This window comes from Aulonocara sp. 'chitande type north' Nkhata Bay, linkage group LG14, assembly GCF_057382095.1.
Source record: "Aulonocara sp. 'chitande type north' Nkhata Bay isolate Kocher_YH1m ecotype deep benthic linkage group LG14, A_spYH_male_GT1.1, whole genome shotgun sequence".
In the NCBI taxonomy this organism is placed as follows: Eukaryota; Metazoa; Chordata; class Actinopteri; order Cichliformes; family Cichlidae; genus Aulonocara; species Aulonocara sp. 'chitande type north' Nkhata Bay.
In genome coordinates, this window is record NC_141357.1 from 31200851 (window position 1) to 31219805 (window position 18955).

General features: G+C 36.8%; 2 protein-coding genes across 2 annotated transcripts; both read left to right on the forward strand.

Annotated features, from left to right (window-relative positions):
- The first annotated feature begins 752 nt into the window (after positions 1 to 752).
- wdr95 (WD40 repeat domain 95) lies at positions 753 to 7426 on the forward strand. The gene is made up of 14 exons (XM_086260434.1): positions 753 to 812; positions 1204 to 1434; positions 2126 to 2211; positions 2307 to 2399; positions 2483 to 2528; positions 2604 to 2650; positions 3768 to 3885; positions 4014 to 4083; positions 4586 to 4826; positions 4920 to 5025; positions 6407 to 6558; positions 6767 to 6869; positions 7019 to 7125; positions 7420 to 7426. Exons 1-14 carry the CDS (start codon positions 753 to 755, stop codon positions 7424 to 7426), a joined length of 1467 nt encoding a protein of 488 aa, XP_086116560.1.
- A 1-nt stretch (position 7427) lies between these two features.
- LOC147314954 (WD repeat-containing protein on Y chromosome-like) lies at positions 7428 to 17687 on the forward strand. The gene is made up of 10 exons (XM_086260311.1): positions 7428 to 7474; positions 7560 to 7605; positions 7986 to 8045; positions 11707 to 11869; positions 11948 to 12043; positions 12143 to 12201; positions 12915 to 13047; positions 13149 to 13188; positions 13965 to 14053; positions 14790 to 17687. The coding sequence occupies exons 2-10, from the start codon at positions 7567 to 7569 to the stop codon at positions 15005 to 15007; spliced, it is 897 nt and encodes a 298-aa protein (XP_086116437.1). The 5' UTR covers positions 7428 to 7474; positions 7560 to 7566; the 3' UTR covers positions 15008 to 17687.
- The last annotated feature ends 1268 nt before the right edge of the window (positions 17688 to 18955 follow it).

An 18955-nucleotide genomic window follows, 5' to 3' on the forward strand; every position in this document is an offset into this window, starting at 1 on the left:
ATTAACACAGAGAGCATGGCCTGCCATCCGGCCTTGTGGAAGCATCTTCGAGACATGACATTGCTGGTGGTGCCTGTAGTGACCATTACAGATAGTAATTATACTCTGAGGTTGAGCCCTAATCATATGTGCTGATAATGGTTCAGTGTAAAATAAATATATACATAAAAAAAAAAAATCCTTTTAATTTGCATTTTTAGCACTCAGATTTTAAGAACTGCTTAAATGGAGTGAAAAAAAATGGAAGTAGCATATTTGCCAATTACACTTAATTACTTGTTTTATTTTTCACCATGCTGATTTATTCTAATAATCCAGGTTGCCTTGCATAATAACTCACAATTCCCTCCTTCTGATTAAGATTGATGAGAAAATATCACTTGAGACCCTTGAGAAACTGAAACTAGCATTTGAGGTATTGTGTGATCTCTTCTGTTTTTTTAAAAAATGTATTGTCTGGTTATTCATTTCTGAAATGTGATTTAAATTTTTTTTTTCTTGCAAAGGAATTTGAATCAGGTGGATTGAGATACATTGATGTGGCCAAATTTGGACCTATGATGAAGAAGTGTTTGGATTTACCTAATGCAGTAAGATAGCATCACACCTCTTTTTGCATCTCTGTCTCAGAATTTTTTTAAAATCTGCCTCGTCTGTATTTCCCTTTATCTACAATTAAGGAAATTGCCTGAAGAATTTACCGTAGAAAAGTGTCAGTTCATTCTTCCACTCTTTAAATTTCACAGACCTACATGGAGATTCAAGGGTTATTTAAGAAGATTGATTATTTAGGCAAAGGGACGATTTCATGGGTGAGATTATTTATGTTTTTTTGTGAAGCATACACCCCTTCAAAACACTTTCCCATGTATGTAAACACCAGGATTATGCAATTTAAAAAAAAACAAAAGCTAGACAGCAGTAAAATTACTTTGGCTAGTGGGGATTTGTGAACCAAGTATAACTAATAATTATCAGAGTGCTCCTAGCCCTAGGTTGACTGTAAACTAATATATTCTCCTTGTGCAGTAATAGTAATGTATCTTCCCTGGACATTGGATTATGACCTTTAATTTAATTGCAAAATTTTAGGTTAGTAAAGAAAAGGCTAAAAATAATTCCTTAAAGAACTGATACAATTGTAATAATAATAATATACAGAAGAACACTGGCTTTTCTAACACACAACATAATGTGATACAGGGTGAGTTCTGCACATACATGCTGCAGCAGTATAAAGGGCAGGAGGAAACTGCAAGACGCAACAACCAGGTGGCCTTCATTCTGCCAGCCACCATGAATTCCTTTAATCACGGGATTCCTATCGTCAACATCCAGTCTACTCATGATGGCACCATCGTAACAGTGCGAGAAGACGGGTGTGCTTGCCACTGGAGTCCTGAACTTAAACCCCAGAAGACCAAACACCTGTTTGTATGTTTCAGCTTGTGCACATTTACCTGAATGCTTACTGTCAACACCATGATTACTTCCTGATGACTTTTTAAAGTCAACTTGTGGGGATAGGTTAATTGGATAATCCAAATTACCACTAGGTGTGAATGTGCGAGTGAATGTGAGTGCGAATGGTTGTCTGTCCCTGTGTGTTGGCCCTGCGACAGACTGGCGACCTGTCCAGGGTGTACCCTGCCTCTCGCCCTATGACAGCTGGGATAGGCTCCAGCGCCCCCCCCCCCCCCCCCCCCCCCCCCGCGACCCTGAAAAGGATAAGCGGAAGCGAATGGATGGATGGACTTTTTAAAGTCTGTTGCATTCAGCCTTGAGTTAAATAGTTCCTGTTGAACATTCTTTCAAACCAGCTTGCCAGTGTATATATTTTTAAAAAGACCAGTAAATTCCTAAAAGAGGCAGGTATTGTGACACTGTGGAAATAATTACTGATACTGGAATATGCAGCACATCAGCGACGAGGGCATTTAAATAAAAAAAATTTTTTTGGAAAGCATTTAAACCTTTAAAATTGTTCTAACGGTGATTGTAGCATATTCATATTATTTAGCTAACATAACAAACAGCAAACTCAGAACAGCAGGTCAATTGTCATTTCAGAGTGACCTTGAATTTTGTAAATATGAGTTTTTAATGTATTTGTTAATTTTCACAGAATGAAGATCCAACAAATACAAAGTCAAAATGGGCAAGTGACTTTGCTCTGATGAGCGAGTACAACAAGCTGATGATCGCGACAGGGTAATGAGAAGTGGTGAAATAAAATTTAGTCTCATTAACTACAGGTCCTGGGCTCTGCTAAGTTTGTTTATGTAGATATCTTTACTATTGTGCAGGGACAGAGAGCTCCAGCTTTATAACCTTTTCTCTCTGGAGCCTTATTGTCAGATCAGTGAACTAGAAACAATACCCCTGACAGTGGACTACAGGTGAGCAGCAATTCTTCACGCTAGCATCGTCTTATGATTACCTAAATGAATTCTTTACACGGTGTTTGTTTTTCTGCTCATAGCTACAATGGCCAGGATAAATGCTGTGTTCTGTATGGAGACTCTGAAGTAGGTCTTGTTATTAAAAGCTGATTGAATTATCAAACAAAAATCTGGCAGAGATCTAACTGCTTTGTCTCTCAGGGATGTGTGACTATTATTTTAATATCCTCTGCTGGAGATACCTTCAGGTAATGTTGCTTTTTCAAATACTTACACTCACTTAAATTCAAGTTTTGTTTCTGTATATATTATGAATGCATTTGAAGATATTTTTGTGACATATTTTTGTGACTTTAAGCAAAACATTTTGGCTATTCAAATTTAAGTATTACCTCTGATTTTCTCCACTACTGGATGATCAAAAAAAGCCTGGGAGAGGCATTAACCATTCATAGACAATCATATGTCAGTACTTCAGTATTAGTTTTTCTCCCAAATTGTGATCTTGCTTGATCAAAAAGAATTTGCAAGTTAAAAAGAAATACCTCAGAAGACAAGATATATTTAAAATGTGTTTGGTGATTCTGCATAATACACAGCAATTAAAAGTTTGGGATGCTCTACTGAGTAATATCACCCACTTTACAATAACTCCCACACCACTTCAGTTGCATGGTAACTGCAATACTGAGGCTATTATAAGATGGCTATTATGATTTGCTTTCTTGAGATTTTCTTTTTCTCTCTTTTTTTTTTATTTATTTTAAAGTTAAGGTCAGTTTTTCATCCTCCACTGATTGTGGAATATGGATCATCAGTGGAGGATCCTCTACATACACTGTAAATCCAATTTACTGCTTCCTCTAGCACCGTCTAATTTTCAACGTTTATATATTTATAAAAGCCAAGTGAAGAAATTTTATCATCAGTCACTTTTGGTGCCAGCTGGTTTTTAACTCAGTGATTTTTATTAATTTATTTTGTTTTATTTTAATTATCATGCAGTTTAAAGGTAAGTTACCTTGATTTGATTCACTTTTTAACACTTTTGAGAGTTTATTTTTAGACTGTTTCACGGAGGATTAAAACATGTGTATTTTACTAGTAGTGTTACTACTGCTGTCATTTAATTCAAATTATAAAGCAACAATCTGTAAACGAGAATATGATAATCTGTAAACAAGAATGTAATAGAGAATATTAGTCAAATTGGCAACTTCATGTTGCTGGTTATTTTTATGTGATTTAAAATTATACCTCAGATTCTATGTGTCCCCTAATTATACATAACTTACATGAAGTTGCATCTCTGAATGTCTGATGGTTTTCAGGCATGACTGAACATCTCCACATCTCTTTTTATAGGTTATGGAATAAACTGCCAAAGACTGAAACTATACCTAACATATCAATTAACCATGCAGTTCTTTCTCCAAACCTGGCTTTTATTAGATGGAAGGTTCATCATGACTGGGTGACACAGGTGACGTTTTACCTTTCTGTGGTTATGCTCCATACAAAGAAATATATTGAGGTTTGGTCATGGTGTGATATTTGACATATATTATGAAATGAAAGTCCTAAAACAGAAACATTTCTTTCCCAATTTAGAATAAATATTTTCATAGTCTTCAGGTTGTTGTCTCCTCATCAAATGAAGAATCTTCTTCTCTTGTTATAGGTAATTTCTGTTCAGCTCTATTTCCGTCTTTCCTATATAATATGTTCAGTACAATACCAGAAAATCATACATTTATTGTTGTTACTTGGATGTACATATTTACTTGTCTGTTTTGGATGCATACACAGTGTCTGTAATGAGAGAACCAAATTGAAAATCACGCATCCTTAGGATGGTCGTTAAAAAATAGATTTAAAAAATCAACTCCTTTGTATTCTGCAGTGTTCAGTAATTAAACACAGTTTTGAACATTAGGTAGCCTGGATGGATAGCTGTGAGAAATGACTCATGATGACTCATCTATCACAAATTCACCAATCTATTCCCACCTGTCTGTGTGCGTGATCACCCCGCATGTGGGCATGTCCACTTGCAGACTTGGTCATTTATTCTGATAATGACTTACCGTTGGTGCAAAAGGAATGTTTTGATTGATGCTTGTACACAAAGCCTAAATAAAATGTGTATTGTCTATGTTTTATTTTGTTTTTTCCTTCTTGAGGCTGCCTGCTGCCTTTAACAGATGCTGAGCAACAGCTGAGTGAAATTAAAGAGACCTGTTATGAAGGTAAATCCAAGAAGATCCAGCTGAGTTGGACACCACAGGTCCGGGCATCGTGTGATCAGACTGTCTTTAGCATCTACAAAGGTGTCAGGACCTTTGACCTCTGTCAGAAGCACAGATTGCTGATTACTGGAGGCATGGATAAACTTATACGCCTGTGGAATCCACATTATTCTGGGTAAGGGACCTAGAGTCACTAGGATTTTGTTCTTTGAAGTATCATGTTTTTAAAAAACAATCATTTTTTCACCTGATTCAATTTCAATTTTAGAAAACCAACTGGTATTTTGAAAGGCCACTCTGCTCCTATCATCTCCATCCGCATCTCCTCAGAAGACAATCAAATCTTCTCTGTCTCAACAGACTGCACTGTGAAAGTGACTGATGACTCATTTTTATGTTTTACGTGTGATTTTATGTTTTCCAAATTATACAAATGATTTGTGATTCTTATTGTTGTACAGTCATCAAGCCCATGTGCATTTCTCCAACAGTATTAGAAAACTTGATATAAGGTTAACTTTGCCAGTTTAGTGCCACCATGTTCCAGTGGGGATACTTATACTTTTCTTTTTAGTCCACTACATTTTAAATTTGACAGTGAGTTTCAATTGTATCACATTACTTGATAGATGATTACAGATGAACCATAATAATAAGGATTCAGTGGTACAATATAATACTGATAGAAGCCTGTATATACGGTCACGTCAAAAAGAAAGTTTCTATGCTGTTCTGTGAAACAGTAAGTGCCCCGTTAGTGTTGGCCTGGGCTGCTAATGAAGCACACTTGATTGACCGATCATCATTGAGTTTGCTGATTTGGAGCAATCATTGTGTGTTAATACAATGATCAATGTTCCCAGGAGTAGACAAATTCACCCCAACTTCAGACCATGCAATTCTCAGAGAAAGTAGAAAAACTCCTAAATCTATATCTCAGAAACTACAGGTCAGAGTTAGGATATGAAATGTTCACGACGGTACAATTATTTTAAAAAAACCAAAACAACAAAAAAAAAAAGACCATTCTTGTTGCTAGGAGAAAGCCTCTTCTTTCTACAAAGAACAGCAACATGGTTTAGGATTGCAAAGCTGCATTTTAACAAATCACAAGACATCTGAAATAATGTTCCTTGTACACACCAAACCAAAGTGGAGCTCTCTAGCCACAGTGAATGATGCTATGTTTGGCAAATATCAAACACAGCATATTAGAACAAACACCTCATGTGAACAGTCGAGCATGGTGGTGGAGGGGTGATGATTTAGGCTTGTATTGCACCAGACCTGGGCTCCTTACAGTCATAGAGTAAGCTATACATTTTGCTGTATACCAAAGTATTCTAGAGACAAATTTGAGGCCATCTGTCTCACAGCTGAAGCTTAAAGTGGATTATGCAGCAGGACGGTTATCCCAGACACATCAACAAATCTACAAAGAAAGTAATCAGGGTATCACAATGGCGAGTGGGCCAAAATTCCTGCACACCAATTTCTCACACACCAATATGAGAAGCTGATCAAGTAATACAGAAAATGATTACTTCAGGTTTTTGCTACTAAAAGTGAATCTGCGAACTATTGAACTCATAGTATTTAAATGTAAGATGTAAAAAATATTTTACTTTATTTTTCACATAAAAGTATAACTCTAGTATACTTTATTCTCTCATAAGACATAATTTATACTGTGATTAAAAGGATAAACAGTAAACAGTGTGAGGTCTTTCACTGCTGTTCATCTGTTTACTTCAGATTTGGCATCTTCAGGATCAGTGTTGCCTGTTTACAGCAGACCCCAAAGCAAGCCGGATTCATGGTGATATTTCTGCATGCGCATATTCCCCTGCAATGAAGTCTCTGTATATTGCAGCGGACTGTATGACTATGCTCCCTCTGAAGTTAAGGTAGGATGTCATGCCTTTGAGCTCAGTTAGCGAGGGGATCCAATATGCTCTGAAGTTCAATACAGCTGTTGATTTTAAACTAAAATCCTACTTTCATTCTGAACATGAGATTTATAGGAGATTTATTTTTGCAGAGATGACTGTGTCTCCTTAATACTAATCTCGTTCTAGTCATTTCATTCATCTTCTTATCTTTTTCTTCTGTCAGGCAGCGGCTTCACCGCCACTTCACTGTTTCTCATAATGAGCCTGTTTTGTGCTGCGGTTACAGTAAGGAGTTTCGTCAGGTAGTCAGCTGCACTGAAGGATCTGTGAGTAAATTACTGCTTTGCAACATGTTAACCACCTTAGGAATTCTATTAATAATGATTCCAGTGTCTGTTAAAACACATACACCACCATCATATTAGATATTCTGAAAATCAAGTGTTTAATAAACCTGAGCTGTTACTGGTTTTAGGTTGTGAGAGTCTGGGATTTTGACACTGGGTGTCAACTTTTTGAGTTTGGTGGCTCTCACGAACTGTCTTCTATCACTTGTTTGACATTTGATCCCAAAGGGAGAAGGTATGATACAATATTTAGTGTCACCTTTTATATAATATAATAAGCCACTACCTTATCATACTTATATTACATTGCCATAAGATGCCATTCTCACATCGTATGTTCTCGAGTCTGCAGACTCGTCACTGGTGGAAGAGATGGATCTTTAAAGATCTGGAACTTCAACAATGGTCTATGCCTGAAGACATTAAAGAAAGGCATGGGTTTCTTTTTTCTTTTTCTCTCTCAGAAAGTTTGAAACATTAAATTATCTGATCATTGAAAAGTTACTTTGAATTTTTTTTCTCCCTGTAGATGGTGAATGTCGTGAGGTGTGTGACTGCATCTTTCTCCAAGTCCACAGGAATTTGTGAGTAATGATGTGATATTTGGAAGTGTTTTTGGCTTAGAATAAATTTGAATCCATGCTGAGCTTGTGCAATTTATGTTTGAAGCTATGTGATGTCAGTGGGAAGGGACCGGAAGATTGACATTTACCCAGTGAGTACAAAAGAAATGAACGAATTCAAGGTATTATCTGTCAGTTGTATTTCAGAAATCCCCATCCAATTATTTCTTCTTTCCTCCATCCTTCCATCATGTTGCATCCTATTTGGATTTGTTTACACTGTTATTACCAGCTAACCTCCTTTCTGAAATAGAAAATAAAGACGGTTCATATCACATATGCCCTTCTTAAAATTGTTTTATAAAACCAGACAAATGAAGGAGAAAAAATGATGCACATTTTTAATCCCATGTCTAATGACATGTTTTATCCTTAAAGGATGTTTTAAAGATGAAGGAAAAAAAGGTATTGCTAATATAAAAAATTCAAAATGCCTCCCTGTTTTTCTGATTAAGCGTCTGTACTTTGTCAGGACATACCTGAGGATCTTCATCATGTCCAGAGGCCACAGGCTTCATGGCAGGATGATCTGGTAATTACAAACACTACTACAAATATTCTTTTGACAACAACAAGTCTAACAACAGAAGCTCAAGTTAAAAACATTTTTAAAAAAGTGTTTAGTGCCCTCTGAGTGAGCTTGTGTTCCTTTGTGACATGTATTTTAGGTGAAGCTGATGTCAGCCAAAGCACAGGCTTTTGTACTAAATTGAAAAAAGGGCAAAGTGAGTCTAGTGGAACACATTAAAAAACTAGAGTTGTAGTCTATCTAGCTGAATCACAGATTATTATTATTGTGTCAGATTATCATTGTGAAGTCAGTGTGTTGTTTTAAATATACATTGGAGATTATACATCAATGCACATGATCATAGCATGGAACATAATCTTATAATAACTGTTATAACCTGGTTGTATACAAAACATTGAATCACATTGACCATTAAAATGCTTTTCATACAACAATTGTAATGCATTCTCATAATGTGCCAGTGTAAATTCTTGGACTACCACAGCATTTTGCTGGTCATACGTTTGTGTGAAATTTTAAATGCGGAAAATTGACACAGTGTGGCATTGCTATATTTAAGGAAAAGAAAATAGCTACACCTACCTCTTGTATTTCTAGACAAGCTGAAGCCTGCATCTGATTTTTCAGTACCTACTTAGGTTTGTCTGTGTAATCAGAATGCTACACAACCCACCGTGGTGCATTTTATCCTTCCTGTCACAGAACAAATCATCTTTGTACATTATTTAGTAGGGGCTGCCGGGCCAGTCCTGACCATGCTTTGCCTCAGTCACTGTTGCACCTACAAACACTGAAAATAAAGCTTCCCTACTGCCCCTGTGTTCATATTATACAGACATATAAAGAATACTATAGTCTTATGAAAGTCCAAAGAATAATTTTTGCTGACTGGCTGAAAAGCTCAGAGGGAAAGATGGGTAACAAAGCTTCCCTGATCTCTGCCCTGCTGCGTAGCATTGCCTGCAGACAGATTTTAAACTCAAGCAGTGAAATATCCCTTCCCGCCTCACTCTCCTCTCCTCAGTTTTCCACCTTTACTCCTCTCATAAAATTGTCCTCATAAATGTCTGACAATACTTAATTATGCTGGCATTTTTCTAATTTTATTCCATACACATCAGCGTCCTCACATCACTTCTTTGGGTCTTAGTTCCAGTGCAGCTGAACTCTAACCTGTCACCTATACTTGTATTTCATGGCACGCTCTGTTCCACACAATCTGAGATTCTGCTGAAATGATGTTTCTCTCACTGATTTAGTCCAGAATGCAGACCTTGAACACCAATATTACAGTGTCTTATAAGGTTTCTTATTATTTTGTGTATACATAAAATTATATCAAGAGTTTTATTAAAGAAAAAACACTTGTTATTGCAATACCACTAAAATGCAATCTTTTCTTAATGAAAAATCAGAAAAGATGTGTTCTTTTACCACCTTCTAGTGTATTAATAAACAAGGACTCTATGTTCTTATATAATGGCATTTGGAGACATATATGTAGTTATAAAATTCCGAAGTATGTTTTGTTCTATTATAAGACACAAAAGGAAAGCTCAACATAATCTCTTTTGATTGACCATCATATTTGGATATGATGAGACAACAAATTATGCTGCTTTGGACACTAAACATTTAATCGCCTCCGCAGACCAAGCGAATCCTGACTTCATTACCAGGTAAAACTGCCAAGTGCTCAGATTTCTTTCCATTTTTTTTGAAAGTGACTAGTGCTCTCAAAGCTGCGTAATCAACCCCCTCAAATATCAGCTCATAAATTACAGTTTTTGTTTCATCTGATCTCACCTGACTAATTTGGTGGAGTTATCTCTGACAGCGGGACACAGTTCTGCATACATGAGCTGCAGGAGAAAAACTGATTCTCATTAATGCCGTATGATTCATTGGATGAAGCAAGTCCCATGCCCTTCCATCTCTTTCATTATGCCTCATGGTTCCTTTCACCCTCAAAGACGCCCATTAACAGAGCAGAAAGGCTACATTACAGTGGCCAAGAAGAAAAGTGACCCCTTTGATTATCTACAGCGGGCTCTCTTGAAATTGTTTTTCATTAATGGCCTGGAGGAGGAAGATCAATGGGTTGTTTTATATGTACTGCTCTCCTCCCCATTACCCACTGAGCCTCCAGTTCAGTGTGAATTTTTCAGTTCCTCCAGATGGTCAGTGTTGTGTTGCATCTCATTAAACTTTAAAAACATGACCTAGTTCCGCTAAATATTTCACTTTGGCACGGAATATAATCCAAGTTCAAAATGCCATCTGCTTTTCCCGGTTAGTGGTGTATACAGTTACACATTGGCAGCATCACTCCAAGCAAAATCCTCCTGTTGAGTGCAGTGAGAAATAGGCACATGAAGAACGAGATGAATCACTTTGTATCAGTGTGTGAAGTACAGCAGCAGGACTAATGTTTGGCTTGTCTGCTTGCTCAGGGGTTTGACATCAAATGAGTTGCTAATCCATGTGTGACATATTTGGCTTGAATATTTTAGGCAAAATCAAGACTTCAGTGAAAGCTCTTTGACATTCATATTAGGCCTGAAATAACTCAAAATATTCTCCATCCTGATTCCTCCCAGCTCTTTAATCCTTTGATTTTTCATTTCCTGTAAATTATTGCTTAACAGAAGTTGACCTTTCTGGCATTTACGTATTCCATGAGGTGCACAAACTTCTTGATCATTTCTAAGCTGATAAGATTCAGGAATTGTTTTGGCAATATTTACAAAGTATTCACAATAACGCAGAGTTAAATGAGAAGACTGATATATTGTTCAAATTGAGCTAGTTGTATAATTTGTTTCCTTTTTTCTTTCTTTTTTTAATATATGAAAGAACTGAGAAATGACATAAGTTAATCAAGCTAGCTCTTAGAGGTCCCGTATATGATTTGTATCAGTGTATATAGTACATGTGTAGGATTCATTGTTTAGTAAATGTGTTTAGTAATAAAAAATCAAGTGAAAAAAGGTTGGTTTCCAAAAGAAATAGTACTTATTCAGAAACATGTGCATGTATTCAAATTGTTATATATTTAAGTAGTTATAAGCCGTTACTGTAATGTAGATAATGAAATACAATGAAATAACATGTGTATGTGTATATAATCCCCATTAATAGTTCCATATCTATCTATCTATCTATCTATCTATCTATCTATCTATCTGTCTGTCTGTCTGTCTGTCTGTCTGTCTGTCTATCTGTCTGTCTGTCTGTCTGTCTGTCTGTCTGTCTGTCTGTCTGTGTGTGTGTGTGTGTGTGTGTGTGTGTGTGTGTGTGTGTGTGTGTGTGTGTGTGTGTGTATATGTTATCAATCCCAAAAAAATAGAACATTGTTTTACTGATCGAACATAGTGTTGCAATCACTTTGACCTTCCGTTCAGTCTATTGCCCTTAAATGAAGTGTCAGAGGTGAAATGTGACATGATATTTTAAATTTTTATATAGTACTTGTTATATATGTTAACAATACCCCCCACGCACCCACCCCCATAAATATAACCATAAGCTATGCATTTTACCTTGTGTAAAGATGGATAATTACTCTGAATCACTCAGACTGAACTGCAGTTTTGGGTTTAGGATTAACAAATTAATCTTTTTGCAATTGTACCAAGACTAACAGTTTGCCTCTCTACAGAAAAATGGCCATAAGGATGACATCCTTTGTATGGCACAGTGTCCCCCATCTTTTGTGGCCACTGGCAGCTCTGATGGCGAGATTATAGTGTGGAACGTGGATTCTGGACGTATACAGTGTCGGTTTGTTAGTCCCATTGTAGCTGAACAGCAAGATGTTAAAGGTGATTTTGGAGCTTCAAAGTGAAATTTAATGTGATCAAATCACTGCATTTGCCTCACATTTTCCCTCTCTCAATTAGGTCTGGATACGAGTGTTCCAAGCATAGTTTTCCTGAAGGATTCCTATTTAAAAGAGCTTTCCTCAACTACAGCTCTCCTGTCATCTGGGGCCGAAGGTCAGTGCTATAAACAGGTCTAATAAGCAAGACTGCACTTGTGCAACCTTACAGTGTCCTCCATTATAATGTTAATTATATATTTTTCTCTTCTTAAAGGCTGTGTAAATCTCTGGAATGTGCTCGGCAGAGGAAAGTTTGTTAGCAGCTTCAAAGCTGTAAGATCTTTTACTCTGCAATGTTTTCCTGTTTCCCTTTTGGCAATCAAGGAATACTTATTTTCTTTCTCTTATCGTTAAAACAGCTGAATAAAAATCAAGATAATATATAGTCTGCATGTTCTTTGCTTAGCTCTAGATTTTAAGAAACTCCCAGGTACATTCCTTGCAGCTAAGTAATGCAAAGCAGGGCCTCTTGCTTTGGGAGGTGGGTGAACATGAGGACATCCAAGCAGTTCTCCAACCTCCTCAAAGCTGAAATAAAATGCAATGTGTGCCTAAGCAATTCTGCTAAAGTCAGCCCAAATAACACAAGAAGCAGCACAAAAATATTAACACAAATGACCTGAAAAAATCTTCCGAATCAAAAGAGTTGTTGGCTTCACCTGTGTTTATTAACCAACCATCAATGGGTCGCATACTTGCAATTTTTTGTTAACAGTCAACACAGCTTTTATTCTATTATGTATATGTTATATTATTTGAAGAGGAACGTTATTCAGTGAAATGTAGGCTATTAAGTCCCTCGGTGGGGAAGGTAACATTTGGTCACGACGGGGGAGATAACTGTTATTGTTTGATTTTGTTCCTTTTCTTCTGTTCATTTGAGCTGAAGAGATCCATTATCAAATAATGAATTTGAATAATCAGGGATCGATTTGTACAGAAGTATTAAGTAAATTCCAATTTTTATTTTCATCTGCACTTTTCAGTCCAAATTTCAACAAAAGATAACAAAACTGGCCAAAGCAGAGAAGGATGTTCTGCTGTACATGGCTGACAGAATTGGTTACATCTATGTCTACAGCATGGAAAAGCTAGACCCTGAGAAGAAATCACTAAGAGGTTAGTATATTATTTTTTCTTTGATTTCTTCTTTTGTTTGGCAAATGGTGAAATTTAGATATTGTCTTTATCAGGACACTTTTTTTCCTTTATTCCTTTAGCTGAAACCTTTTGGCGTGCCCACACCAACACAGTTACTGGGTATGTAAAATACAGAAATAGAGCATAGCATTAATTCAGGTGGGTCACAAAATCAAGCTCAGTCTCAAGCCAGGCAGCTGACATCAGTGCCAGCCCACACGAACCACTCTTCTAGGATCCAATTCACACATTTCATATAGGACATGGTATTTAAGATGTTTTAGTCTGCTTTACTGTGTATCTGCAAACTGCTTTGCAACCCACCTCCAGGCCAGCTCCTCTTTTCATGCTGTGTCTGACTTAATCAGTGTCATATGTGTTATCACTGGTGCCTGTTCTTTTTGCTCAGAGGTCTTGCTGCTGCTCTCCCCAGCTCTGGCTTTATATGTATCCATTTGAAAGTGTAGGAAGGCACAGAAAAGAGCCATGCCATGAAATATAAATTACTACAGTTGGAAATGCCATCCCTTTTTTGACTATAGTGGACCTGACTGAATTAGACTCTTTGTGTGTTTAACTTTTAGTTAGTTGCATGCTTAAAATTCCTCATGGGTACATCCTTAGTGAATCCACTCATTCTCAGTCTGAGGTGTCAGCAGCAGCTGCAGCAGCAGCAGCAACAGAAACAGCTTACCGGTAACTTCCTGCTGCTGCAGTACATAAACAAAGTATAGAAGAGACTGCATGTGGGAAGGGCTTAAACGTACAATCAGTATAGGTGAGAAGCTGCCCACGATGCATCTGCCATCTTACGTACCAACAGGGTAGATGATTTAGTGTGTTCCTCCAGAAATGCCTTCTCCCATTTCATCTCATGTCTCTTTATTCTGCTCCAGCCTGCACATTGTTGACAATGATCAAGTGGTGCTTACCTCATCCACTGACTACACGGTGCGTCTTTGGAGTACACAAGGAGAATTCATAGGTAGGTGACATTTTGCACATGTCAATCCTCCTGTTCTAGACTTTATTAAACAAAACAGCATTAATGTTAATGAATTCAGTGTGAGAGACATGGCTCTACTGACCAACTGGAGGGGCCGGGGGTCAATTCTTTCTGTATTATGTATATGTTCTCTCAGCTTCAAATACCCATTAGGTATAATTTAAACTAGTAATTAAACAAGCAGTACCTGCTGTTTGGTTTCGTGCTGGTTTGTGTGGCAGCAACTGGAGCAGAAGAGCTGTAACAGTTTGGCTAGAATTGTAATTGCTTCTTTCCAAACCAGAAGAGGATGTTTAAACAAACCAGCTGGAAAACAGTAAAGTGGGAGCCTTCTGAAGCTGGAGTCCTTAGGAAAATGTGTTTGATATCAAGTTTTCATCACAGAGACATATAAATATCCTTCTAAAACTCAATTTGAGCCACCACTTTGAGCCAGATGCATTTTAATAAAGTTTCATCCACTGACTGAATTGCACAGAAAACTGAAAGCAAAATTCAAAAAATAATTTCCCTTTTTTTTGTTATTTACAAGACAGCAAACCTCTTAGAAGGTCTGCTGCCCAGTTGGATAGCGCTGCAGAAAAATGACTTTAAATGGATTCAGACATTGTGACATTTTAAGAAGCCGTAGTTTTGGCCATGTCACTTGTGTTCAGCACCACGCTGTGCAAACTGGTAAAATATCAAAACTGATCATTTAGTTCCCTCCCCACAGGCACCTTTGGGCAGGCTGAGAGCTGGAGCATTCACATTTCTTCATCTTGGATTCATCCTGGTGTCCCCTTTGAGGTTCTGACTGATCCACTGAGTATGCCAGATCATGAAATTTTGAATGTAAAAACAGGTCTATCTCATGCAATCAATCCCGACATGACTGAGGAGGATAGAGGGGAACTAAAGGTGAACTGCATTATTTCACAAAAACTTACCTGAGCTGTGCAAGATACAGTATCCGCCTTTTTCACTTCCCCTGCAAAAAGAAGAAGAAAAAAGATGCAAATTTTGCTGAAAGGAATAGAAGGCTGGGTGTTACAGAGTTATAACTATTCTTATGGCAAAGACTACTGTACATATGCAATGCAAGTCTTAACTCAGTCTAAGCTGAAAAAAGTGGGAGATTTAAATTTAGAGCAAGTGTGTCTTCTTTTGCATTTCAGACTTTGCGATGAAATTGTCAGGCATACTAACAAGCTATCGAACCACTCCGCTCTGAAATGCTTTGATGCTGTGGCGCCACCACACACCAGTGAACCACCTCACCTCTCCCTCGCTTCTATTGATCCTATCATAAGCAGCACTGATGAACTGAGTCAACTGAAAAAAAAAATGAAACTGTATTGGCCAGTATTGGGAAACTGGGTCATTGCAGCATCCAATACTTTTAAAGACAGAACATGGAAAATACAGTAGAATGAAATAATATCAAACAATTAGGCCTCATGTAATCATATACAGTTGACTCTCTCATCAGGAAAATCAAACCAAGTTCATTAAACCAACAAAGACAGCACGAGTTCACCCAAAAGGAGATTTATAAAATTTATGGAAGATGTGAAGCTGTTCATATTCAGGAGGACGCTAGGTCACCTGCTGTTACAAAAATTAGTTCTGCTCTCATTTCTATTTTGAAACACTTTTGATCTCATCGCTGACATAAAGCAAAGTAAGCAAGAAAAGTAGGAAGGAACACTGCTGAATTTTGACACTCATGACTTTAAACTGTTAAGATGACATTTTCTTCCGTGTCACTGAGTAAACTAATTTAGCTATTGATTTTTTCAAAAAATACCTTTGTGTTGAACAAACAGAAAAAGAAACATGCTAAATTTTATTTTTATAGCCTAGTCGAATATTAAGACAGCAAACCTCTTAGAAGGTCTGCTGCCCAAAGGATGATTATTTTTCAAATCTCTGTACTTTATAATTAGTATCTAAATTCATAAGAACAGATCCCACACACTCCTGTATTTTTCTGAGAGAAGTGACAAAGCAACAGGGAATGATCACCTGACATTTCTCTTTACAACATCTCATAGCTCATACTTTTAGGTACAACCTAAAACGTTACTGTTTTCACTTCCACTGTTTTTACTCTTACATCATGAATCAGTTACTCAGAGTCACCAAAATATAATTGGCTAGTAAATATTTAAATGTACGAGAGTATGCGAAAACATGAATTCATTAATATTATTCTTTATTCCTTTTGTTGTTTGGTTGAAAATTTGACATTATTGGGGAAAAACACAAATTCATAGGAAAAAAATGTGGTTTCAATGAGCAGAACTCTGGTTTGCACAATTTAATGAGATTTTTAACCAAAATATATGTATATGTATATGCAGATTTATATGTGCATTATTCATGATTATTATTATTTTTTTTATCAGACTAACATACAGTACTGTGCAAAAGTCTTGATCCACCCCTTATTTTTTTATATTTTGGTTCCAAGAAGTCAGACTTTTGTAATTTTTTTAAAGTGGCCTTTAAAAAAATAATAATAGTAATTCTCCAGGCTTTCCAAAGGTCGTTAAAAGACAGCACTGACTTATGAATCATTCAAGCATTAAAAAGTCACCCAGTGCAAGGGAAGAACCAGTGCCATAGCAAAGAACCAATTTTAATTGTATTTTAGGTGTTTAGTTAGCTGCCTGTCACAAAAACAAATAATTTGTTTTTGTTTTGAATGTAGAAAACAATTACACACTACTGTGCAAAAGTTTTAGGCAGGCGAGAAAAATGCTGTAAACAAAGAATGCTTCCAAAAATGGAAATGTTAATCAGTTATTTTCATTAATCAGCAAAGTGCACTGAATAAACAAAAGACAAATCTAAATCAAATCAATATGTGGTGTGACCAAACAGCATCAATTCTTCTAGGTACACTTGCACACAGTTTTTGAAGGAATTCGGCTCGTAGATTGTTCCAAACATCCCGGAGAACTGATCACAGATCTTCTGTGGATGAAGGCTTCCTTGCATCCTTCTCTCTTCATGTAATCCCAGACACAATCAATGATGTTGAGATCTGGGCTCTGTGGGGGCCATACCTGAAGTTAGTTCTTATATTTATATATATATATATATGGAGGTCAAGAAAGAGGTACTACAATGAGTGTCTACAACCATCTGTTTGGGCAGAATTGCAGCCAGTGTTGTTGGGAATCTTGTCAAAATTGATAGAATTGGGAACACAAAAAAGTGCCACTATGCAGTACCATCTGGAAAACATCTAGCTGACAATGACTTCATTTATCAGCGTAACAATAATCCCAAAGAAGAAATGCATACCTGGATAGAAAAACACATAATGGGCCTCTATCAGCCACGGGCTGATGTCCTCAGACTTCCAACCTTAACATTACTGAAGCAGTGTGGGATCATCTTGACAAAGAATGGAACAAAACAACCAACATCCAAAGAAGAGCTTTGAATGTCCTTCAAGAAGCCTGGAGAACTATTCATGAAGACTACTTACTTAAAGAAAGTACAGGAGAGCTTATCTAAGAGAGTTCAGGCGGTTTTGAAGAATAAAGGTTCAATATTGACTTTCAAGATCAATAGCACTGTATAAACATATACATCGTATGTCAGTGCATTTCAATAAATTACCCCATCCACAGTACTGTACATTGTCTTCTTAATAAAAGTCTGCTTTCAGATTTTTTATTCTTATCATTTAGAAATAAAGCATTGCAGTTTACATTAAATGCCCTTCTTTGTTTTTTCTGAGCACATGAAGGAGAAGGATCTATCTGATCCTTGAGTCTAAACAGGAGACACCTGCTTAAAGTATAACAAAGATGGAGACCTTTATCAGAATAAAGACAATGGCAAATTGAGGGAAAAAAACAAAACAAAACAGAAAGTATCTTTATGTTTTATTGACTGTGGTAAAAAGATGTGTCTAATACATCCAAAACATTCCATGTGATTCACATCACATTTTCATACTTATTAAACCATTTAGTGACCCCTATAGATTGGAGTCTCATCATCCTGGAAGAGACCACTCATCGGGATGGAAATGTTTCATCACAGGATAAAGGCTAATCTCTCACAACCATTCTGTATTGATTTCCCTCTAAGGGGACAAGTGGATCCTGATTCTCTTAGTAAAATAGCTCCAAGAGCCACCAAATCACTTCACTGTAGCGGTCAGGGGTTTTAATTTGTCACCTGCCTGTATAAACCAAGTAGCGTGGATTGCAATATTTTAGAAGGAATTGCTGCATGTATTTCAGGTAAAAGTAAGGGGAATGCACCATTGTAGACAGAGTCAACTTTGTGAAAACAAAATGAAATGTGACATAAAATGAAAAATGAGGGACTGAGATAGTGTGCATAGTGTGTAGTTCATCAAGTAAATTGTCACTGTGGTATTTATTTTTTTCTTCTGGACTGCCGTAGAAACAATATCCATGGAGAACTTTAAAACCTGCAATCCATCATCCTTTTTCTTACACACGCATTCACACAGACAGACCTGAATAGTCCCCAGTCCTTCTCTTACTGGGAAAGTATGAGGGTTTGTAATATAAGGTTAACAAACAATAATTAGAAGAGAAACCCAGGGGAGGTTATGCACATCTGATGGGTTTTTGATTACAGTAACTATTAAATCGTATAATAGTTTGTGTTTATAGTTAATAACATTATAATTACAGGTTAAAGCTCTCAGAAATTCACATTAGTTACACATTTAGTACACAAAAACATGTTAATGTTGTTATTTAATGTTTAATATAGACAGAACATGTAGTAACTTCAGTAACAGTAGACTGGGGGCAAGTTGCTTCTTATGTTAGCACTTAGAAACCAGTCAAGTCTACTTTGTCTCTGTAAAATCAAGTCACCGTCACTGTTCACAACTTGCTC